The sequence below is a fragment of the Electrophorus electricus genome, chromosome 8 (assembly GCF_041902795.1).
Source record: "Electrophorus electricus isolate QZ-2024a chromosome 8, ASM4190279v1, whole genome shotgun sequence".
NCBI classification, from domain to species: domain Eukaryota; kingdom Metazoa; phylum Chordata; class Actinopteri; order Gymnotiformes; family Gymnotidae; genus Electrophorus; species Electrophorus electricus.
Genome location: NC_137504.1, coordinates 31,898,238 through 31,923,012, shown reverse-complemented (window position 1 = coordinate 31,923,012; position 24,775 = coordinate 31,898,238). Strand labels below are relative to the sequence as shown.

The 24,775-nt window shown below is 38.7% G+C and overlaps 1 protein-coding gene across 1 annotated transcript; it reads left to right on the top strand.

The window, feature by feature from the left end:
- The first annotated feature begins 258 nt into the window (after window positions 1–258).
- LOC118241591 (NACHT, LRR and PYD domains-containing protein 1a allele 5-like) lies at window positions 259–12,725 on the top strand. The gene is made up of 9 exons (XM_081719748.1): window positions 259–360; window positions 6,209–6,303; window positions 9,519–9,595; window positions 9,689–9,906; window positions 10,271–10,524; window positions 10,739–10,849; window positions 10,956–11,112; window positions 11,801–11,827; window positions 12,208–12,725. Exons 1-9 carry the CDS (start codon window positions 357–359, stop codon window positions 12,477–12,479), a joined length of 1,215 nt encoding a protein of 404 aa, XP_081575874.1. The 5' UTR covers window positions 259–356; the 3' UTR covers window positions 12,480–12,725.
- Window positions 12,726–24,775: the final 12,050 nt, after the last annotated feature.

Here is a 24,775-nt window from a genome sequence, read left to right as displayed (position 1 = left end):
TTTGATGTGGCAACTTTATCATGTAGATGTCAACATAAGAGTTGTAACAACCGTGTATTCATATGATCAGATTTGACTTTCAGAATAATGTGTTAATGCATTCTTTATTCTAAATAGCATTCTGTTTGTGCATGACTGTGCCATTTATGTATATGGGTATTACTTTTTTGAGTGATTTTATTTATACTTTTCATTCTGTAGGTGATGTGGAAGGGAGGAAGATGGAGATGGGGGCAGAAAACAATGGACAAATGGACAGAAAGATTTTAAAGGTGGTTAAAGAAAACAGGGGAGCAGAGGAAGAGAGAGTAAAACGCAGGAAGGTGCAGGAACAGGCAGAGGACACAAGATCGAAAATGGGTAGATAATTTTGATCTTCACAAATAATCTAACTTATCTAATAAATCTAGATTTAAGACATTTTAAAAACTGTTTAAATTTGATCAATTTGCAATGTCTAAATGAAACATGTATGCTATTGCTCATTCTACATATGGTGTATGATCCATCATGTATGCTTTTTATAGATTTTTAAAATATGCCAACTTTGTCTTGCAGACTTCATGAACCTAATAAGATTTGTGACACATCTGTGCTTTCCAAATATCAGTTTTGACTTTCAAAATAACAATACTTGTGTTAATGCATATTCTGTTTGTGCATGTCAGTGTTGTGCATAAATATTACCTTTTTGAAATGATTGTCAAAATGGGTAAGTAATTTCATGTCTCATTTCATTCACCATTTTGTGGTCCATCAGTATTTCATTGCAATGGATTGCAGAGTTGGTCAGTCTTTCCATTACTCTCATGAACGTCTGTTTGATAAGTGCTAGTGAGGAAAAAGGGTGCTCCATGTAGCTGTAACATTTCCACCAGGAACGAGGCAAGAAGCAGAATGCAAATGCAGGAGGCTCTTTATTGGGCGAGCAAGACAAACATGGGAGGATAGGAGATAGAGGCACAGGGAAAACATGGAGGCAAAGAAACACATGAACTGAGCAAGGAAGTAAAGGAAAACATACATGTCAGGGAAACCATGGAAACAGGGATGCCAGGAGGGTATGATAAAGAACAAACACCAGACACAGACCTAGAACAGGAAGATGAGGCAAAAAGTATGTATTGAGGACTGGGCAAGACACAGCAGACCCAAACAGATGAAGGACTGAACCAGGACAGGAAACAGAACCAGAGGACATTGAGGAAGCCAATCAAGACACAGAAACCTGATGGACACAGGAGTAAACAAAGTAGGGACAGGTTCAGGGCAGGTCTACAGACAGGCATTGGAGACAGGGCAGGACTGCGGTCCAGGAACATGACAAGACCAGGGATATATATGGGACTTGGGGCTAAACCCTGGACAGGTCTCAGTGTTGGGACAGACTGAGGGACAGAAGTAGGACCGGCAACATGGCTGGAACAGGAGGTGGGTACAAAGACAAGAGGAGAAACATTAGTAGGAGATATAGCTATGGGAACGGGGACAGAAATAGAAGCAAAGACAGAGGTTACAAGTTTCAAGTTTGGTTTATTCGTCACATACATAGTCATACACAGTATAACTCGCAGTGAAATGGTGGAGAGTGCTCGACGAATATGTACACAATCTACAGAATGTACAGATCCATTTTGTATAATAACATATCTACAGTTGTTGTGTAACAAGGTAATTGAGTATAAATATATATATACAGATGTACAGATATACAGTTACATGGTGGTGGTGGTCCCCACAGTTTATCAGTTTCCCTGATTCAGGGCCCGAATGGCCTGTGGGAAGAAGCTCCTCTTCAGCCTCTCTGTCTTGGTCTGCATTTCCAAGGCAACTGAGACAGACACAGGAACAAGATAGACAATAGGCATGGTTACAGGTACTGGGATTGGCAAGGGAACACTAATGCCTTAAGGTTAACAAGCTTCACCATGGTAACCATGGCATAGATTTATGGACAGGAACATGAACAAAACCAGGAACAGGAGCAGGCAAAACAGGAGCTGAGGAAACAATAGAAGCAGAGACTGGGGCAGTAATAGGGGCTGGCGCAGCAGCCCCACAGAACATAGGAGTTACAGGGGAAGCACCAGGCATAGGCAAAGTAGTCATAGGGGTCTGGCAAGCCAATGGAGAGGCCTTAAGGGTCACTGGCCGGCTGTGTGGCCGAAAGAGTCCTAAGCGTCTCAGGAGACCCACCTGTAGCAGCTATTAGGGGCATAGGGGAGTCTGGAGGAGCAACCACAAGGATGGGCCTGGAACAAGGGGTGGGGACAGGTAGAGTGGCTTCATCCACTTGAGGAACAGGAACTGATAGGGCGACAATGTGCCGGAAACAGGGACTGGCAGATCAGTATCCTCTATGCCAGGAACAGAGTCTACAGCAGGAACAGCGGGTCCGGGAGGTCCAGATTCTTAGTCACAGGAACTGACCTGGAAACAGGACAGGTTGCATCTCTCACGCCCAGAACAGGAACTGGAACAGGACAGGCCGCGTCTCTCAGAAAGGGAACAGGAACTGGATCAGGACGGGCGGCGTCTCTCACGCCAGGAACAGGAACTGGATCAGGAGCAGGTAGAGTGGTGTCTTCCACGGCGGGGACAGGAAGTAGCAGAATGGCACCGTCCATGCTGGGAACTGGAACAGGCTGTGTGGCCTCCCTCACACTGGGAACTGGAACTGGAACAGGAGCAGAAGAAGGAGAAGGCTGGGTGGAGTCTTCCACATCAGGAACAGAAACATGAGAAGGTTGGGTGGTGTTCGCCCCACCGGAGACTGGTGCTGGCAGGCTATCTGAGAAGGTAGTAGCTACAGAAGGCTTGTTAGGTGAGGTTTCAGCAAATCATGCTGTTAACAGCTGGAAGAATCCTTCCACAGTCCTAGCCTCTTGAGCTCTGTGCTGGGGTATTCTCAGCCATCTCTAGTGCTTTACCCTGAAGAAATGTTCTCATAAACAGTACTTTCACTAGTTCTGGGGGATTAGGGCAGGAGATATGGTTAGTCTGCTTCTTTTTTGACTTCATCAACAATAACTAGTCATTTATTTTGCTTGTGTTTAAAGTGCACAATACAAAAAAGTTTCATACAAATTGGCATGAAATCTAAAGTGTGAAGAGTGTGATGTATATAGATTTAGGAAGATTTTTATTATTCACTTAATTTTAGCTGTTCTGATGTGATGGTGAAAGAAAAAGCGATGGACTGCAGGTCCAAAAGTAAACAGTTTGTTCCTATAATGTTACATTCCAAGTGTGCCCTCAAAGCTAGCTGCATCATCACCAAACATTTTGCATGGAGTAAGAAATCTTTTATAATGACTGAGGAATTGGCTGCCATAGTTTTGTGCTGTGAGATGATCGAAGAAACCACAGCAAACAAACTACATAAAGACCAGCACACGAATGATGGCATAAAATGGATTGCTGACAGCCAGCTTTTTGACAGAAAAAAACTATTTTACACGAAAAGCTGAATATTGTTTTCTTGTGGGCCATTATTCTTTCTACTTATAAACAGGTGGGCCATGAAGTGGAAAAGGTTGAGAACCCCTGATATAAATGTTACTTATATTTTTTTCTTTTCTGTATTTGTCTGCCCAAATCTATTTAAAGTATAAGTTTTAAGGTTCGTTATAACTAAAGGTCAAAGGGTTAGCTGTTCAGTTACATTTAAGGTTTAACCTAGTAGACATGCACAGTAAAGACTGGATCTTTTACAATGTATTGGAATCAGTAATATATAAAACTATAAATAGTTCATAAACAGTCTTTCATTTTGCTCCTCCTTCAAAGCTCTGAATTCCTGTAGTTTAATCTTGATTAAGTGTTATTTTCAAGTAGAGTTTGCATACTGGTTACATAGTGCAAACTTTTCTTTCTTACACAGTGCAACTTTAATGACCACCAGTGTACTGTCATTTCCTTTTTGCTGTTACACCTGATAACATACTTATTAAGTTTCTTTAAAAGTTTAAAATAATTTTATTTTGAACTATGGATGTATGAATGAACTATGGCTCTATGAATGAGTTTATGTTTGTTTAAGTGCAAGTGGGAACAAAGTGAAAGGCAAAGTGAGAGGGAAGAGTTATCAGGGAAATTGCAAACACGGATCCTAAGAAACTCAGGCTATAAGCATAAACAAAAGAATGAGAGAATAAATGTGGCAAGAAGTACAAACACCAACATACACTGCATGGTGAACACCACAGAACAGTTCCTGACCATGTTTAAAAGGTTAGCTCAAATGGACACAATTGGCGATAAATGGCCTAAAGAATACTGGTCACTATAGATTTCTGTCAAATTTGAAGTAGGTGGTTAAGCATAATTGGAGGAGCTTGCATATGCTTTCTGTTGTGAGATGTCATTAGACAAGCCTGTGAAATACTGGGAGAATATAGTCTGGTCAGATGTTACCAAAATTAAACTCTTTGGATGCGATAATACACACCATGTTTGGAGATCAAAAGGCACTGCATATCCTCCCAAAAACACCATACCAACAGTGATGTTTGGAGGTGGGAACATCATGGTGTGGGGCTGTTTTTCAGCATACAGCACTCACACTCTTCATATAATTGAAGGAAGGATGAATGGACAAATGTACCGAAATATTCTTGATAAAAATCTGCCATCTACCAGGATGATGAAGATGAAACGAGGGTGGACATTTCAGCAAGACAATGATCCCAAACACACAGCCAAGGAAACTCTCAATTGGTTTCAGAGAAAGAAAATAAAGCTGCTAGAATGGCCCAGTCAATCACCTGACCTGAATCCAATTGAAAATCTATGGAAGGAACTAAAGCTCAGAGTTCATAGAAGGAGCCCATGGAACCTTTAGGATTTGAAGAGTGTTTGTGTGGAAGAATGGGCCAAAATCACATCTGAGCAATTCATGTGACTAGTTTCTCCATACGGGAGATGTCTTGAAGCTGTCATCTCCAACAAAGTATTAATGGGGTCAAACACAACTGACAACACAGGGACTTAAATATACAACTTAATAAGAGCTGTGACATGGGACTGGTGATACGAATGAATAACTAACAAGATGGGGGCAAGGTAAAGAGGGAAGACACACACACACAAACACTGACAAGACGATATAACATAAAAGCCATGTGCTGAGAGGCTATGTGGGCTTAGGTGGAGGGGTCAAGAAGGAAACCATTACAGTAAACATTACAGAGCAACAACAGGCATGGGAACTGACACATTAATGGGAAGAATACAGGGAATGTTAGGTCATCTGATGGCCATGGGATTGGGTGCTATAGATACCTTCAGATGTCACTTGCACCATCTTGGAGGTCTTGTGAAGGAGTTCATGGTCTCTGGAGCTATGTGCACCCTTTGGGATTAAAGGGTGGGAGTAGAGGGTCGCGTTTTTCCCTTGTAGGGCCATCAGTGAAGGTGCTAGCGGAAGGCTGTGAATCACAAAAGGGAACTTTTCCTTAGATGAGTCTAGCAAAGTCCTTGCTTAGGCAGGTCAGCCTTGCATCCACTAAACTGGCACTCTCCCAAAGTATGCATCCATCATATCAGCAAATGCCTGAGCGGCACATCTCTTGTCCTCATGTGCCTGCTCAGTTTTCTCTGGCACCAGCAACAGGTACTTAGCCCCCACTAGCAGACCTTCTAGTGAAGATTCGGTGCATCCCTTGGTGGTTGGTGTTCCTGTAACTTTGAGAAGTGTCAAGGAGGGGCTTGTTACATTAAATAAAAACCAAAGTACATAAGATGTATAGTTAACTGATAATTGTAAATCATCAGTCACCAATCAGCCAATAATGCATCAATAGCAATCATGTACCCTTTTAAACTCAGTTTTAAACCAGTTTCACCTTTGCCTACAAGAACAGAAAGTGGGCTACAGGAGCTGTGGGAGCGTGTAAAACTTAAAAACTATTGGGACAAAATACCCAAATAGTTTGAATGTCTGACAAAAAAAAAGCACTAGAAATGTATCTGATTTTTTTCAAAGCTGGTAGTCCATAGTGCCCAGTTAGGACTGTTGGCAAAATTGTCCATTAAGGTGGTGTTCATGAGGCTATATTGCAAATCTAGATAAGCCCTTCATAACAGCTGAGCTATACCCACATTAACATTTAAAATTGCTAATTCCAACAGATGACAATGCACAATGCATTGTCTGTTGGAAATTATTAATATTAGTGTATTTTGTTTGCTTTTGCATTTCATATAGCAGAGAAAAATTCTGAAGATAATGGGACTTCTACAATGGGCACTTGCTTATCATCAATGCAACTCTCTGGCACTGGAAATGTAACTTTTAACAAAGTAAGTAAGAGGGCAACTCTCCCAGAACTCTACATTGAGAAACATTTGGTATTAGATGACTTCTAATAAACTTTTACAGTTTTCTTTCTTGCACTGACTTATCTTATCAAACCTATAGAAACTGAAAACTTGACATTGCTAGCAGTGCTATAGGTTGTTAGATGAGCATAAATATCAACTTATTATGAAGAGACAATACATATGCACCATTTTAACCTAGCGAATTATTAAAAATACTATAAAGTCATTATGCTTATTTGAATTCTATCCTAACTTGTCAAAAAAAGCAAAAAAAAAAAAGAGGAAGAGCATTAACCAAGAAATCCAAATATTTTCTTCATAAAATTGTGTACAGTCCAGTTTAGCTTTGGCTATAATTGCCATTTGTATATATTAAAAATAAATAGTTTGCTATTCAAGTTTGCATCTCACTAATGCTGCAATTCTTTTTCCTTGCCCAAGATGGTTTATTATAGAGCACTAATAGTCCAGTCCTTTCCCAGTCTAACCTGACAGTATAGACAACCACATATTATACAATTGTTAATGATCCATCCCTGCTGGGACACTGTCTGGTTAGATATAAACATAGAAGCTACAATGCACAAACACACACATGCTTCCAATCATCTGAAAGCATTTAAAGGTTCTACCATAATAGGATAAAACCTTTTACTTGCAAATATATGTGGTCTACAGAGGTTATAAATGAGGAAGGCTGACACCTGTAATCCTCTCTGCTGCAAGTATAACTCTGTTTAAAACAATCTGATCAGAACAATTCAAATTCCCACACCAAACTGATAGAATATTTTATAATACTTTCTATAATAGACCTATGGAAATTCTTCAGGATCTATATGCTCACTCTGACTTTTATCAGTGGTGTGCACTGCATAAAGTGGGTTGGCCTTTGTGCACCCTTCTCTCCCCCCACCCCAGAAGTGCGATGTTAAATTATTCTTTGCATTCAAAATAGCTTAAGAGTCCTCAAACTTTAGTTATAATGCATTGTAGACAACAACAGTATGCTACAGCGAGTATGCTACAGGCTAGGTGTTAACCACACACTAATGAGAAATTTTGATTAGACCACATACTAACCAATCATATGTAAACTACCCCATATGGATTTTTTTTTTTTTTGGATGAGGCATAGAATGGGAGATGGATGTCAGTCCTCCCAGAAGGAATTGTAATATATGGTGCATCATGTACAGGCTGCCCTTGCATCGGGGTCTAATGGGGTTCCGTACTGACTGTAAAAAGATGTGTGATGTTCTAAAGTATTTATGGGTGTGGAAGTAGAGTGGAAGAAAGGAATTATCCCAAAAGAGTGGCAGAGAGCAGACGGAATCTTAATACCAAAAGAGAAAGATTTGGACTTGTCAAAAACCTGGCTGTTACTATTACAGTAACATTAACTTTGAGTCATAAACAAGCACAAGCTTTCTAACCATAGATAAATGTCTAGATTTTATTTTTTAATGTGGAGGGAATGATGTTTGTTAGTGTGGTAGAATGGAGGCTGGTTGAGTACTAAAAGCTAATAATCTAAGAAACACGTCCAAGACAGGGATCCCAGGCTTCTCAGGATGTCTGGAGATTCAGTCAGCAAAGCAAGGGGTCAATTGGTATTTTTGGGTCTTGGTAATGCTTTTAGTTCAGTACCATACAATTATCTATTTGGGTTCTTTCAGGTACTGGATAATATTACAAGGGTGTTGAGCATATTTTGAAGCTATTCCACTTTGCATTAATACAAATGAATATATTACATCTTGGCAACATCATGAAATTTTGCTTGTGTATGGTTCTTTAAGTTAAAGTTAATGTCACTGTCAAAAGTAACACCCAGGTTTTTTGCATTTCTATCCTTCACAGTTGAGCCAGCACATTTCTCAGTTTATCATTCCCAATAACAAATACATTAGATTTGTCTTCATTTAGAGAAAGAAAACTGTAACCAATCCAGGATTTGTCCTCTAGACAATCAGAGAACTAGCATACCAAACAGAACTTTGAGGGTGAGTAGCTAAAGACATATAGAGCTGGGTGTCATCTGTATACTTGCGGAAGGAAATCTTTAAATCATTTTGTTTAAGATTCATTGATTGCCCTTCTTTCCGGTGCAGTGAATCTCCATGTGTGTGTAAGTGAGTCAGTACAGGAAAACCAAAGACTAGACCAAAATATAAAACCTAGAACATTGTCACGTCTACAGACCGGAACGTTCCCCGTTTCCCGGGCAACCTAGTTACTTCCGGGTTTTCGTCCGTCTCTATGGTTCCCTGTCTCCTCCCCTTAGTCCTCACCTGTTCCGAGTTTGTCCCTAATTGTTGTCTTATTTATACCACGTTCCTACGTCTCTTGTTTGTCGGTCATTGTTTTGGTCATAGGTGTTTGTAGTTAGTTCTCGTTTTGGCTCGCTCGGGCTCGCTCTATGTGGTTCTATTTGTTTCTGTCTTTCGCTTATTGTGTTTTTGGTCAGAATCCGTTTGTCCTAGATTCTCGCGCCTCTGTGTTTAGTTAGATCTCGTTTATCCTCGTGCATATGTGTTTAGTTATCTCCCGTTTATCCTCGTGCATATGTGTTTAGTTATCTCCCGTTTATCCTCGTGCATATGTGTTTAGTTATCTCCCGTTTATCCTCGTGCATATGTGTTATCTCCCGTTTAATCCTGCTTCCCCTTCCTCGCCCTGCATTCACATATGTTTTCTCCACGCGCTCTGTTTAGATATCTTCGTGATCTATGTTGCTTTAGTTGTCTAGTTCCGCTACCTATATCTTCGTCGCGAATGTTGTTCGTCATTGTTGCTCTCAGTAAGTCTTCTCTCTCTCTCTCTCTCTCTCTCTCTCTCTCTCTCTCTCTCTCTCTCTCTCTCTCTCTGTGTGTGTACGTGTGTACTTTGTTGCCCTCACTCTATTAGCCTGTTTCTCTTGTTTGTTTATCCTTGGTTCTAGTCGGTATTGTTAGTCTGTTTGTTAATAAAAACATTACATGATTCTATCCCACCGTCCCTTGTATTATGGCTTCCCAGAGTACTTTAGTTTCGTATAAAAGCGCCAGCACTAAGCAAGTGTGTTTGCTTAACACTCTCCCATCCCGCGTTCCAAATATACATGCATTCACAGTTCAGTTTATGTGACTTCAGCAAATGGAACAATCCAGTCCAGTCTACTTTTTTAAATCTACTGTTATTCACTTTAATAGGCCTCAACAGAAAGTAAAGTTTTCATTCCTAAAATGAAAGAAATCCATTTAGAGGGCATGACCACGTCTACATACAGGTACTATTTGTTTATTACAGTTTTTACCATAACACAAACTGTTTAGCTGTGATATTCAACATGTGTTTGTATTCTGGGTTTTCTGACCTACAGCTTTCTGTGCCCTCATGCTGGTCAGTTCCAGTGTAAAATCACCAACATTGTGTTTGACATGAAGGAGAAAGGGGAGGTACAGTACAGAATCGTCTCCTGGGATACCCATCCCTTGGATGGCTTGGGTCACATGCAGCCTGCAGGACCCCTGTATGAAATAGACTGCTGTGAAGGTTCAGTCAGTCATCTACACCTGCCCCACTGTGAGACAGTCTATGGTACAAAAAAAATCTTTATTTTTGGTGCATTTATTATTAAGATTTTTGTTCTCATATACTCAACCTGTATTTAGATTAATAATTTTGCTGGAGTTGTATATTCAGCTGAATGCTATCAGTGTTCTTCACATTTGCCTGATCTGAACAAAACTGTTTTTGCCCTTTATGTGGGTTTAGGGTTTATGTATGTTGAAGTTGGAACATTTATAAAAGATTTTTACATTTTTAAAAATCACTTCTGAATTGCCAGCTTGTTCAAAAATCATCCCTGTGGAATGTTCCTGCCTGATAATTTAACCACTACTTGGACATGTTTTATGATATTGTCTCTGAATAGACTGTAATGTTTTTTTCTTGTTTACAGAAGAAAATAAGATAGACCTCACTGTGGCACATTTCATTAATAAGGTAGAGTCCTTAAAGCCACTGAAAGTGACAAACACACATGTAGTCATTGGAATCAAGGATTTCTCCTGCTTTGGCCTCCTCAAAAAGATGATCCATTACTCCAGACCCATCAGTGCTCAAGTGTTGCTCTTCTATAAAGAAATGATTATTGAGAAAATCAGGAATAAACTGCACATACACTTGTTGCCAGGAAACGTACCAGCTGAAGAGGTAATCAGTATTTGTTAATGTAGTCATGAACAATATGTGACAGTGACTCCCCCTTGCTGGTGGTAGCCTCCTTAGTAATGAAAAGCAGTTGCACCTAGTGAATATCAGTGAATTGACTACCATGGAAGTAACTGTGGCGATCAGTTTTAGTGCGTTATGTAAATAGGAAATTTTATGTACCCCAGTGGCAAACATCCTGACACTTGTTATATAGGTGCAGAAAAAGCATGAAGGCAGTACATATTTTGAAACCAGCTCCAGATGCCAGCTGATTCCTGGTAGAAAATACAAAGCATCATGTGATTCATATGTACCCCAGCCAAAGGTAAACTACAGCTTGAGCACTCTGATCAAAATGGATTTCTTGAAAGGTTTACAGTGGTGTCATGTTTTCAGTTAACTTCTCTTCAAATGCTAATTTCCTTTTGAAGCATGCAGTGTTTGACTGTCACTATGGCCCCAACCATCACCCCACTTTTGTGGTCTTCTCTGAGGCTGAAGATATTACAGTGAGTGTTTTAGATGAAGATGGAATGGAGGTGTGGGAGCCACATCAGGTCTTTATGACAAGTGAAAAAATGGAGAAATGTAAGTTGGATTTCTTTTACAAGGTTTACATTCTCCAGTTTGTAGTACTTAGTGAGACAATGCGTTAAAGGCGTCATTGGATAACTGGGGGAGGTTAAGTCACACTTCTCAGATGCATCCCAACCCAAGGCTTTGGTGAAAGATGGAAAAATTAGCACTGGTACAAGATATTTTATAGTATACAAGAAAAGGTAGATTTATTTAAATATGGTCAGTATGTATACTGTATATTCAAGCCCACTGCTGTAACGTTTAGCGGATGCTGTATGCGTTTACTGCTTTTTTTTTAATTTAATTTGGATTTTGAATAACCTTTTTTAAGTCCCTGCATGTCATCCTTAATAGGAATGGCAGCTGTTGGGTGAAAAATAATTTCACCAGCTGTAAATAGTGTAAATTTTAAAATCTATAGAGTTTTAAACTTTGTATGTGTTTTGTTTGTTTTGGTACTACAGTTACATTAAAACTGTTGACATGCTGTAAGGAGCACGCATATTCAATACTTGAGGGTTTTTTTTTTTTTCTTTTTATCTTGGCCTACAAACATAGGGCTGGTTTTCCCAGATATTTTAAACTTGATAAGTTGCAGTGATCTTCTTTTGGTAAATGTGTAGACTTAATCTGTGTCTGGGGAAACTAGCCCATAGTGTTTCAGACATTCACCAAGATGTCCTCTGTGTCACTCTAGGTCAGAGTGCAGAGAAAACGCCAGCAGGTATGATGCTTCTTAATAAACTACAGGAATAAATAAACAAACTACTTGGTATAAATTAGGACTGTCTGAGACGGTAACTGTCAGGTTACTGTCTCAGCATTATTGAGTCTCAAACTGATAGTTAAAAATTGTTACCAAGTTACAAATTACTGTCTAGTATTTTCTATGTGCAAACTAGTCTTCTCTAGACTTTCTAGTCTGCAGCCTATATTTATCATTATTTGCAGGCAACAATCAGAGCAATAAGCTGAGTCCATGTAAGTTAGGAACATTTAGTTTTCAGGCCAGTATAATGTTAGTAAATGGGTTTTGACTTATGATGTCTTTAGAGTAAAGTTTAATCTGTACACATGAATATGACTTGGGTCTTTGTGTTTCAGAAGTTCACTTTGTGGATAAACACATGGACAAGCTCATCGGTCGAGTCACCTCAGTAATGGAGATAGCAGACTGTCTGCAAAGCAAAAAGATGATTACTGATGAAACGTACGACAAAATACACACTGAAAAAACCCCACAGGAGCAAATGAGGATCTTAATCCAAGCACTTAGGTCAGGAGGCCAAAACATGAAAGATGAATTCTATAGAATACTTAAAGAGAAGCAGCCGTTCTTAATAAAAGATCTGGAGACTGGACCCAGCAAGGTGTAATCAAATATTTAATTAGAAGCTTTAACCATTTGGGACCTGCTGCCTCTTCTTTGTAACCAAATACAGAGTTAGATAACCTACATGCCATTATTAATACTTTATAATTGGTTATAATAAATTTAAAAAATGTATAGTGTGAAAGCAGGAAATGGCATTTTTGAATCATTATTTTGAAGTAGTCATGAGTTTATAATGAAATGTGTTAAAAGAAAGTGATACTGCAAAAACTAATGCTGTAACAGTCTAATAATTAAATGGATTTTACTTTTAGTAAGTGGTTTTATTTCATGTTTGAAGATACTGGTCATCACAATTAGCTACTATTGCATCCCATAACATACAGTATATTAAAACTCTGTTGCTGTTCATTTAGAGTCCCACAATAGTGCAAACCATGTGAACACAATGAAATGGCTACAGAATTACCTTAGATTTTGCATGATTGGCTTCTAAAATGTTATCTAATCTACTTCTAAGTCACACTAATTAATACAAAATGTCTTTAGTAAACCATGTTACAATGCTATATCTTTAGTGAAGCGATGGCTTAAACATTAATGGTTATTGATGAACAAGTATATGAACCTCTTAGAAAATGATGCCTTTGAGAAAGGATTGGAAATTCCAGATATTTCCTGAGGCTGAATCAACAGTTATGAATAAAATATTTTGGCCTGATTTTGTTTAATCTTAGAAAAGAAGTTACTGAAGTTGCTAACAGTGCTGGAAGACATAATGAACATTTATTGGTTATTTTTATTGGTTCACAATTTTCAAATGGAAGAAATTCACCAAGTTGTTATTCTAGTGGATGCCCACAAAGACAAGTACACATGTTTGAGGATTCAAACCGGTGAACACAATCTAAAGGGCAGCTAGGCAGCTGTATGAAAGCATTGTTCTTGATAACATTTGTGTTCATGAATCTGACATAAAAACACGGGACAAGAATGATGTTCAGAGGATGATGTTCCTGTAGGAAACCACTGGCTTCCAATAGAAAAGCATCGCTTCCCATCTCATGCTTGCAAAAGACCACCAAAGTACTAGGGGAGCAATATTCACATGTTTACTTTTGTCCTTCACAGTATTATGTCTAGAGAAGTCATAGGATAGAATGTAAATCGATGACAGTCTGGTGTGCCATTGTGCATCATATACTTAATACATATTTTGTGTGGAGTTGCATTAACATTCGCAATTCGCAAACGGTCTTATCCAGAGCGACTTACAAAAGTGCTTTATCATTTACTCAGAATAGATCCTAGTACAGTACAGCAGGTTAGAATCAAACATACCAATGAACATTAACATTGCAGTGTTGCAAAATAGTTTGCTGTGTATTAAAAATGTTGCATTTACTTATCTTTTCACCATCTCGTTTTTATTAGATTTATGATTGTTTTGTTGTGTTTAGAGGATTCTCCATTTCTATTTTTGAGAGACTATTTTCTTATTTTTTCCTAGGTTTCTCTGAGTTGTCCTTTACATTTTAATTTTTGTTGATCTATATTACAGAAATATAACTGAAAGTTGGCATTCGCCTTGGCATTCGTTGGTTGTGCTGTTGATGCCTGGGATCTAGAAAAAAATGCGGTTATTATCCTGTCTGACGTTGGGGAGGCGAAGGGCGAACACGCTTAAGTGTCGGCGTCTTGGACGTGAGAAAGAACAGAACTAACTCGGGAAGACATAAGGAACGGGACGGATCGAATGGAATAAATAAGTTTAATAACAGAAACAGACTAGTACTACAGAATAGAACTACGAACAAACAGGTCAACGGGTTGAGGGAGAGAATTAGGCAAAACGGGCATAAACACTAATGGAGAACAATGATGAGGAATGAAACTCGGACTAGCGAGGAATACACAGAATTGGGCAGCATAAGAAAAACAAACAATAACCAAGACAAAGGACAAAAGGTAATTGGAACGCAAAGGAAACGCCGACAACACTAGAGTATGAAAAGGAGAGGAAAAACCTAAGCAGAATCGAAGCGACGGAAGAACATTGACGAGGAAAGAGAGCATAATCACACAAGCTAATACTAACGGGGAGAGCAGCGTAGACGAAAACACCAATATAACATACAGCGGACAAGAGAACAGAATAAACTTGACAAACGGGAACTGGGATGGCAACGGAAACTGTAGAACAGAAGAGAAAGGTGAGTGTAAACAGAGTGAGTAACAACTTTGGATGAAGATAAGTATAGCGCAACTAGAAGTGAGCGAGCCAGAATCAGAAAATGGCGTAGACATAGAAATAGACAACGACCAACACACATGAGACACAGATACAAGGTTTAAATACTTGAATTTAACAAGACTAGAAACGAGGAACAAGTGAAAGCAATGACGGGTGTGGAAAACCAAGCTAAGGACTAAGAACCAAAATAACACACGAGCCAGGGAAACAATGGAAACAGGCGGACGCTAGAAAACACGGAAGTGATCAGGAAGCCAGGGAAACGGGAGACGCTCCGGACCGTGAACGTGACAGAGACAGTACATCTAAAATACTGCATGCTACCAAATATCAATAGCGCATCCCAACGGTGAAGCATGATGGTTATAATGTAGGTACTGTAGAGAGCAGAATGGCGAGGTTGTAATGTCTAGGTACTGTAGAAAGCATGAAGCATGATGGAGGGGATGTAATATGGAGTTGCTTTGCTACCTCAGAAATTGAATGGCTTGGACTTCACTGGGCACTAACAAGTCCAATGATTTCCAAGCTATATGAAGAAATTCTACAGCAGAATGTCAGGGCATCTGTCTGTGATGTAAACCCCAAGAAAGGTTCAATATTGCATCATAATTCCAAGTAAGACCTCTCTGAGACAGCCTTGTCTAGGCACTGTCTAGGTGGTGTGATGCAGCTTCCTTTCCCACACAAAACACTTGGATATTATTATGTAACCTTTTCCTATCTTGAGCATATCTGTAACTTTGTCTCTAATTTCCTTAATTGTCTCTTTGATCTTCACATCTTTTCTTCAGATTACCAATTTTTTTGTAACAAATTATTTTCTTAAATAAATACAATATTACTTACTTTGAAATCATTGGGATAAACTTTAAAAATAAAATATGACAGCACAAAATGTTAAAGTATCATTTGTAATGTAGATTAATCTTTTTATGTTAATTTTGATGACTTATTTATTAATTTTGCAAGGGACAGTATTTTGCTTCCATGTCTCCAGTGTCCTTCTGTAGGACAGTCTGTAGCTGGAACCCAAACACAACTTTGGAAACATTTTGAACTGAGAGCCCTGTTACATGGTAAAAACGGGAATGCAGGGTTTACCACAGGCCATAGCATAAGCCAGCAGAAGAACACAACACAGGTGAGTATCAGAGGGCTCAGGACATATTATTTAATTAAAAACACACAATACAACCTGAGCACAATCATCAGGGAGGTTTGATGCCAAAATAATGAAACAAAACATAATCTACCTGGTGTATGCCTAATGTAGATGTGAGAGTGTGTGATTGACTGATGTGTACATATACAAAACTTTACAAAACATTTACAAATGTATCTAAGCAGTAAATTAAGCAGTAAATTGAGTATTATTTTAACTTTCAAGTTTTATTTGCACTAAATTTGAGTATTAATGCAATTCAGTACTTATTCACTAAAATATGTAATCAGTTATTCATGTTGTTTGTTTGTTTAATATGTATTTAACTCAACAATTCACTGTAAAACTATAGATATTAATTCATGTCAGAGTGCAGACCTTAATCCCATTAAATGCAGTGTTGTAATGAGGGAAGATCAGACATGCTCTTATAGATAAAATGAGGAGCAGGTGAACCCAATCAGTAGTCTGGGAAGTTGATCTTAGGAACACTGTCTGATTGGGTGATTGGGGTGGAGGTCCACCTGACTTCCCTGGGGATTTTGGGAAGTGGAGTGTAGACCTGGAATGTTTTGCTTGTTGGCTAGGGCTACAGGCTCGGAGGGCTGCGTGACAGGTGTTATTTGAAGGCCATAAGACACCTAAAACTGTAATATAACTGCAGCAGTACTGTATAGCAGGATGTGCCTAAATACTTCCTAATTACTCTGTAGTAGTGATCAGCAGCTAGAGAAAAGGTAGCTAAAGAAAATACGCTTTGGTTGGAGGAAATTTCAGTGAAGTTAGCAAACTTATTAAATATTAAGGTTAATAGGCTATTTCCATCAATAACTTTAATTGATTAAACTATTTTCTCAGGGAAAATGTTACAGTAAAATGTCCCATGTTGGTATATGGCACCTAATTTCAAAGGCTTCAAACATTTGTCTTTCAACTGTACCTATTTATACATGGAATTTTGCAATGTAAATGATTCAAATCATTGCTACATATTACACACCAGTTGCACCTGTGAGTGTGTATGAGAAAGAAAATGAACAAATGATTTTTCATTTTTCACAAATGAACACATGAAATTAACCTTTTAGAGGCTGGTTTTGGCTTCCTGTGGCCTTCTTTGACCTGAAACTTGAAAAGATTACTACTGGTCTGCATGCCAACTATGATGACTGTACTGAAAGGTGTTTGCAAATAATACACCTGGTTTGCATTGCAAAGTTTAGATTTTTTCTGTCCTGATTTATAAAGAATTTAACTCCTACTGCACCTGGGCCCTCTAGCATGCCCAGAGGGGCCCAATCTGGCATAATCAAATAAATCACTAATATAAGTACCTGCTTACCAATTTTCAGCCATTTATTTGCAAACATTCTCCAGAAATCCCACTCTGAATGCACCGTTTTTTTGTAAATTTTCAGCATTTCATTCCTGTGTTGCAGTTTATTGTGAGTTTATTTCTGGATGTAGCCAGGGGTGTAACACCAAACTCTGGGCCCCAGATCAAGATGATATTAACAAAGATCATAAATGAATATGTATAAATATAAGACAATTGATCAGAAATTGAAACTTTACTATTAGAAACTGTTGGATGGTGTTCCAGAATCAGCCGTCATTTATGGACAGTATCAAATGTGATTTAAATGAAATTAAGTGACATGAATCTATACCAAAACTGTACACAAACATAGGTAAAACATTAACAAACATTTAATAAGAAACCAATTGGAAGAGGAAGACAAGAATAATAATAGTATGAATAATGTAATGTACAAAGAAATCATCATCAGCGTACACATACAACATTAATACACAATCACGGATCTCTCATTTGTATAATTTTACAGTATAAACACTAAAACCATGCCAACACTGGAGAGTAAAATCAAGGAAAAAGCTTATATTTACATATATTTATATTACATATTTTTCAACTGACATGCCAAAAGCTTCTGGCTCCTGGTTGATATTTTGAGAATTGCAGGAGTAGATTCTTGTGCACCTGTTGCAGACTGTTGCATGGATTCAGTTATTCAAGCTCATAAATATCTTGAAGAATTATGATGTCTCTTTATGATAATTCATTCAGTGTTTTTTCATGATAAGAGTTCGTTCAGAGTGTTGTTGACGAAAAGTTGAAACCGAAGGTTCAACTCAGAAATTGTTGATAAGACACCAATATGCCTCCAATTCTCAATTACCCAAATTCGTTAGGTGTTGTGATTTACAGGTGTTGTAGGAGTGGGCAGTGTCCCCATCTGATCTTCCATGTTAATTCGGTTGTCAGTGCTTTTCTGTGAAAACAATGAGAACCTTTCCAATGCTTTCCTTAATCCATAAACCACTCCTTGTCCTCCAGAGAGTACGAACTGTATATTCTTACAAACTATTTTATTCAAACATAACCAATATTATGCTAAACTGAGGAAACTAAGTTAAAATTCTGAAAATGTGGCCAAATGTTTCATTTCTGTTTTGGCTCGACTGCTGCAGGGCAAGGAGCAGGATGTACAGACTCCCTTGCCAGTGATAGACATTTATTAACACAAGTGAAAGTCAATGGCACACACACAAACTGTGAACACGAATACGAATAACATGGAACATAAACACAAACATAGGAAATGACAAAAGTAATGATGGACACACCAACAGCACACACCAACCAAGATGTTTAAATACACACAGACATCACAACACTAAACCATGTACAGGTGTGCGCTGACAACAGGGGCGTGGTTACTAACAAGACTAACAATGAACTCCCCTTGGTCACGCGGTTCGGCCCACTGCTTGACCAGTGGAAAGGGGAGCATACCGTGACAATTTCACGATCAAGTATAAAGAGTAAAGAGTCAAAGAAAGTTCTTGACTGCACTGGATTTAAGCTGAAATCCACTTTTTATCATCATTCCCAGTGAATGACCCAGAGCAGTCAGATGCCACAAAATCTGGCAGAATATGTGTTTATGCTTCATATTCCACAGTTCTATCTCACAACTCTGGATTTGGTTCTTCATTCCACTGCTGACTCTGCTGAAATACCCAAACCCAAGAGAACAATTAAGCTGCCCAAGTTCTTATGACAGATTTTCAACAAACTAGATGAGATCAAAGAGGATGTGGATGGAATCAAACAGAAACAAACAGAGAATGAGATTAAAAAGAGAATGAGTTCCTTTCAGATGGTCTACCAAGTCAAAAGGGGGCAGTGAATTTGTGTGTGTTGTTATAAACTACATTTTGCACTGCCAGTCTTATTTTTATCCCTTATCCAGTAAGTTTTTATTGAGTACACTGTTTACATTTACTGTTACTTTTATGTATCTATATAACAGGGCCAGAATACATTAATCATCATTATTATACTATGATGTAAGGGTGAGATATTTAGCCAAATGGCTAATTTTCATGTCCAAATTTCTTTTTTGGGTATTTTGGTATTAAGACAGAGGGCACATACTGGAACATTAAGCATACACACAAGCAACCAAACTGATTTATGGGGGGGGATTGCACTTTCTATCTCTGTCTATTTGATGGAGTCAGAGGATACATTTAACTTCCCCTTTTAAGTTCCATTTTACACCAGAAGCTACCCATGACACTTGATATTTAACACCATATGCAACTCAATCACAGTACTCTGCAGGGGGACACAATTTATTGCTTAAGTGACAATCAGAAAGAACTTTGTTTGTTAACAGTCACTGTGTTTTCCCCCCACATGGTTTAATCTAAAACACCTTCTGATCTGAGTAGTTTAGTCATAGTTTTCATTTAGGTGGTGTATATATATATATATATATATATAGTGTTCTAACATATGTGCAGGGACAAGGCTAGAGGCAGAATGCAGGTGCAGGAGGTTTTTTACACAGGAAACAGAACAAGGGAGGCAAATAAAACAGAGACACGAGGAAAACACTAAGGCAAAATAAAACACGAACTAGGCAAACAGATAAAACAAGGACAACAATGGTGAAACTGACAACAACTCCACACATGTGCAGACTTAACAAATAACTGACAACATGGGAAACCAAACACAGAGCTTAAATAAACAAGACATTCAGACACAGACACAGGTGAACATAAGCACAGGGAAAACCAAAACAAGGACTGAAATTAAGGAACAGAAGATGGGTGGAGAAAATGAAACCAAGGAACAGAACAAGGAAGTAAAGGAAAACAGACACGACAGGGAAACCATGGAAACAGGGACTGCAGGAGGGCGGCCATTCGTGACAGAACCCCCCACTAAAGCGCGCAACAATGGGGCGTGCAAAACAGAACACAGGACTAGGACGAGACACCGACAAGCAGAACGGGCAAGACGTGGAGCAGGAATAGGACCCAAACAAGACACAAGAACAGATGGAAACAGGAAACACAACAGGAACAGACAAGGCAACGGATACATAAGCCCGGGGAACAGGATAGGACCAGGAACAGACGTAGGAACAGAGAAGGACGATCAGGCAGGACAGGGAGTAGGAACAGGAGTACCACAAGAAGCAGAGACAGGAACAAAAGGAGGAGCTAGGGACGATGAGATTGGACAGGAGACAGAACCAGAGGACATTGAGGAAGCTGATCTGGACACAGGAACTCGAGGGACACAAGTGGGCTAAACCATGAACAGGTAGCGGAGTTGGGACAGTTTGAGGGACAGAAGCCAGATGGGAAAAAGGAGTGGGACTGCAGACATGGCTGGAACAGGAGGACGGCACAGAAACAGGAGAAGAGAGGAGAAACATAAGGATTGGGCACAGCTGTGGGAACGGGGACAGGAACAGAAGCAAAGACAGAGGTAAGTATTTTCATCACAACAGAGACAGTCACAGGAACAAAATAGACAATAGGCATGGTTACAAGTACTGGAACTGGCAAGGGAACACTGATGCCACATGGTAGAGTAACAGGTTTCTCTATGGTAACAAAACAGGCATGGACAGGAACATGGACAAAACAAGGAACAGGAGCAGGCAAAACAGGAACTGAGGAAACAGAAGCAGGCATGGGCGCATTAATGGGGGCTGGGTAGCAGTCTCAAGGGGCAGAGGAGTTACAGGAATTGTACAAGGTGTAGACCTAGAAGCTACATAGGCCTGAGAAGTAGACTGAGAGGCCGTAAGAGTCACTGGCTGGCTGCGAGGTATGGCTGAAGAAGTTCGGAAGCACAGCATCTCTTGTGCTGGAGACAGGAGCTGGATTAGGATGGGTGGCATCTCTCACGCCAGGGACAGGAGCTGGATCAGGACAGGCAGCGTCATCCACGCCAAGATCCACGTCAAGAACTCTTTCCAGTGTCCTCATGCTGGTCATTTCCAGTTTAAAATCAGTGTAAAATTATCAACCTTGTGTTTGTAGGGGAAAAGGGAGATGCTGTACAGAATCGTCTCCTGGGATACCTGTCTCTTGGATGGCTTAGGCCAGGACCCCTGTGTTACGGAAAGATGTGTGTATGTATATGTATATATATATATATATATATATATATATATATATATATATATATGTATATATGTATGTGTGTGTGTGTGTGTGTGTGTGTGTGTGTGTGTGTGTGTGTGTGTGTGTGTGTGTGTGTGTGTTCCGCCTTATTCCTTGCCGGGTTTCCCAGAAGAGCAAGAGGGAGAGAGAGAGAAAAGAGACTGTTAGTTTGGAGCTGGTTTGCTGTGATTTAAAATTTGTATGACAATTTGTGTATGACCTTGTTTTTCCCCATTTTTGGGCTTCTTCTTTGGCTTTGCCCCTCCTGCTTTGGTAGCTGATACATATATATCGATTGTTTAAATATTGTTTGTTTGGTGTTTTGGTGTTGGACACTGGTGGTAGGGAGTGACTGCCATTTTTGTTGGTTGTGGGTTTTGTCTCTGTTTTTGTATTAGGGAGTTAGAAAAGTTTGTTGTAGGTTTCTTGTGTTAGGATTAGTGAGTGTGTAGTTTTATTTAATTAGAGTGGGTTTTGTTTGTTATTTTGGCTTGGGTCACTTCTGAAGACATTTGCACCAGTATGATTGTTTGTTTGTTTGTTTATGAACCATAACCTCTGTAAAATACACTGAAAAACACCTTCCATTTGTGCTTCTGTTTGTTTTGTTGCTTCTCACTTTCTCACAACTTCCATTATATTAGCCGTTTGCATTTCTTTTTCCATGTTATGGCCTCACAGCCTATGCAGGGTCGCAACACCTGTTCAATATAGACTGCTTTCAAGGTGCAGCTATTCATCTACACCTCCCCCACTTTGAGGTACTTTATGGTTACTTATTCTTTGATTGTACATAGCAGTGCAGGCACATAATATAGTAATTTCACAGTCTAACAAGTTTGATCACCCTGGTAGAACTTTTGAAATATTATGAGGTATCTCATGCTTCAAATACACTGAACAGATCATCCAGTCAGATAATTATGAGACCCTTCATGATCTGGGAAGGGTTTAGACACTAGACCAAATATTTTTCCAACACTTTGTCATTTCTAAAGTTGTTTTATGTCATACCTAAGTCAGGTCAAAAAACTTTTATCTGAAAAAAGAAGAAATACAGTTGAACATGTATAACAAATATAAATGAAGCAATGTCATTGTTTGTTTGCTATTTTCTATTAATAATATTAATATTGTTAATATCTCTTAACAATATTAGGGTTTTCTTTTTCTTTTTCTAAAAATATTAACAAGAAATGATAGCTGATCAGTCACCTGGGGAATATTTCAGCAAGCAGGTTTAGCACCTTGCAGATCTGTTGACTTTGAGTTTCCAGTTTGGTTTTTCATTAAAATAACTGGGCACAGAATAGTTTAGTTGCTACTGCAACATACATGGAAAACAAGCCTGCTATGAAGTAAGTTTACTGGATATAAACCAGATTTAACTGTGTGAACACTGGCCCAACCTGCCATGAGAAAAAATTAAAAACTTCTAGAGGATCAAAGTGATGTTACAGTTATAGGATTATAATGAAATATTATATTAAATTAGAGTGATTAGGTATTGCTTACACATTTTGATGACTGTCTTAATGAAGGTATTGTTCTTTGAATCACACTTTATTCAGGGTCATATGACACATGGTCTTCGATTCACCCTCAGTTTACCAACAAACTTTATGGATTGGCCTGAATATTTATTTTTAATGGAAGTCGATGAACATAATGTAGAGCCTGTTATTTTTGCAGCCCTATGTTGGTTTGTTCAAAAAGTAGATTATTCAGATTACTTAGCGCTGACTTAGCAATGTTTCCAGCACATTTTTCTTCTGTTCATTATCTATACATTTGTTCAAGTTTCTCACAGTACCTCTCACCAACGACCTAACCGTCACACAACCACAGTGGATAATTTGCTCAACATCTCTACTTCCTGTGAAAGCTCACTGAGTTTCGTCTCCCCCCAAATACCATAGAGATCAGAGAAAAAAGGATTTGGTGTAAACACATACTTTTACTAAATTTAACGTACAAGAAGTATAGTTTGCTTGATTAAATTAGCAAATATTGCAATACAACAAAGATAAAACATACAGTACTAAAACAAACTTAAAATGTGTAAATGTGGTTACTTTTTAAATATGTGCAGGGCTAAATTGGATGAAGATGCACTGCTGCATGAAAGTGTACATTGCTGACAGTTTGAATGGATATTGTATAATTACATTAAACACAATTATTAATATATTTAAATATCTTAATAAGCACTTTGCAAAATGTTTTCCTATGTTTCTCAAAGGTTTATCATAAGGATGGAATGCCAGCTAAAACAGCGATTATCACTAGTGCAATGTTTCAAATCTGGAGCAGAAAAGACTAGCGCCAAATGAGACGTCATGAAGTGATTATATATGATCAAATCGACTGAGTATTGGACCGATGATTAATTGCACACCTTATAAAAGTAACAGCTGTTGGACGAGGTTAAGGATGAACTTCTGGGTGGACGTGACTCCAAGAATGCAGGTGGGCACCAACAGAAAAGCTATTGGTTTCAGGAGTCTGGCCTGCAAAAAACACATACACAGAAAATGATTTATAGAATACAATGTGAATGCTTTTATATTTTATATTTATCTTGAATGCAAGCTACTATGACTACTTCTGACTTTCATCTCAGCTTCCAAGCAGCCAGGACTTTGCGGGCTTGAACTGGCCTCAATACTGACAGCAAATCAGTTTCCTCAATAAACTTAAAATCATCATATGTCTCCAGCCCAAGGGAATGTAAGGCCTCTTCTAGAATATCCTTTGTCATGTCTGGAGGGTCAAGCAACACCTCACTGATGGCGGTGTGTCACCACATTTGCCCCAAGTCAGTTGTTTTTTGGAATCATGGAAGATTGCTTATGACTGTACACCTAAAAAGAAAAACTGCCATTACATTGATATCAAGTACATGTATATGAAAACCCTTTTTTGTTTTGTGATATCTTTCTAATATACTATTTGTGAATTTGTAATATGGTTCCACTACAGACCATGCTTACTTCAACAACACACTGTGTTTCAGTGGAATGACATGGTGCCCAATAAGAATGTATGATGGTCACATCTACCAAGTTGTTAATATTAAGACTTTCCAGCCTTGAACTCTGTTTTGTCACAGAGTACAGATGGTATTCAGAATGAAAGTCAGCTTTACGTATATACATTACAAGATACACAGATTAAAATAACGAGAAGTTCTCCATATTCCATGTGCTCATCATTTTTTGACACAAGAAAATGCCCTTTTTATATGATGTATCCTTATACTGCACATCTATGGAAACAATAGGTTTTGTTCTGAAAAGCCAAATTCTCTAACTGCATCTATCTGGATCTAGAAACCCATTGGTCTTAATGCCTAAACTTCCTGATTCAAAAGCGTTTACTTTACCTAAAGCTACTGCCAGCTAAATCATTTGCAGAGCAACAC

Excerpts from the sequence above, each read along its gene's own strand:
- LOC118241591 (XM_081719748.1), top strand. Across the intron at positions 6,304-9,518 it reads GAAATGTAACTTTTAACAAA|GCCTCAACAGAAAGTAAAGT; the intron begins GTAAGTAAGAGG and ends TCACTTTAATAG. Across the intron at positions 10,850-10,955 it reads CATATGTACCCCAGCCAAAG|CATGCAGTGTTTGACTGTCA; the intron begins GTAAACTACAGC and ends TTCCTTTTGAAG.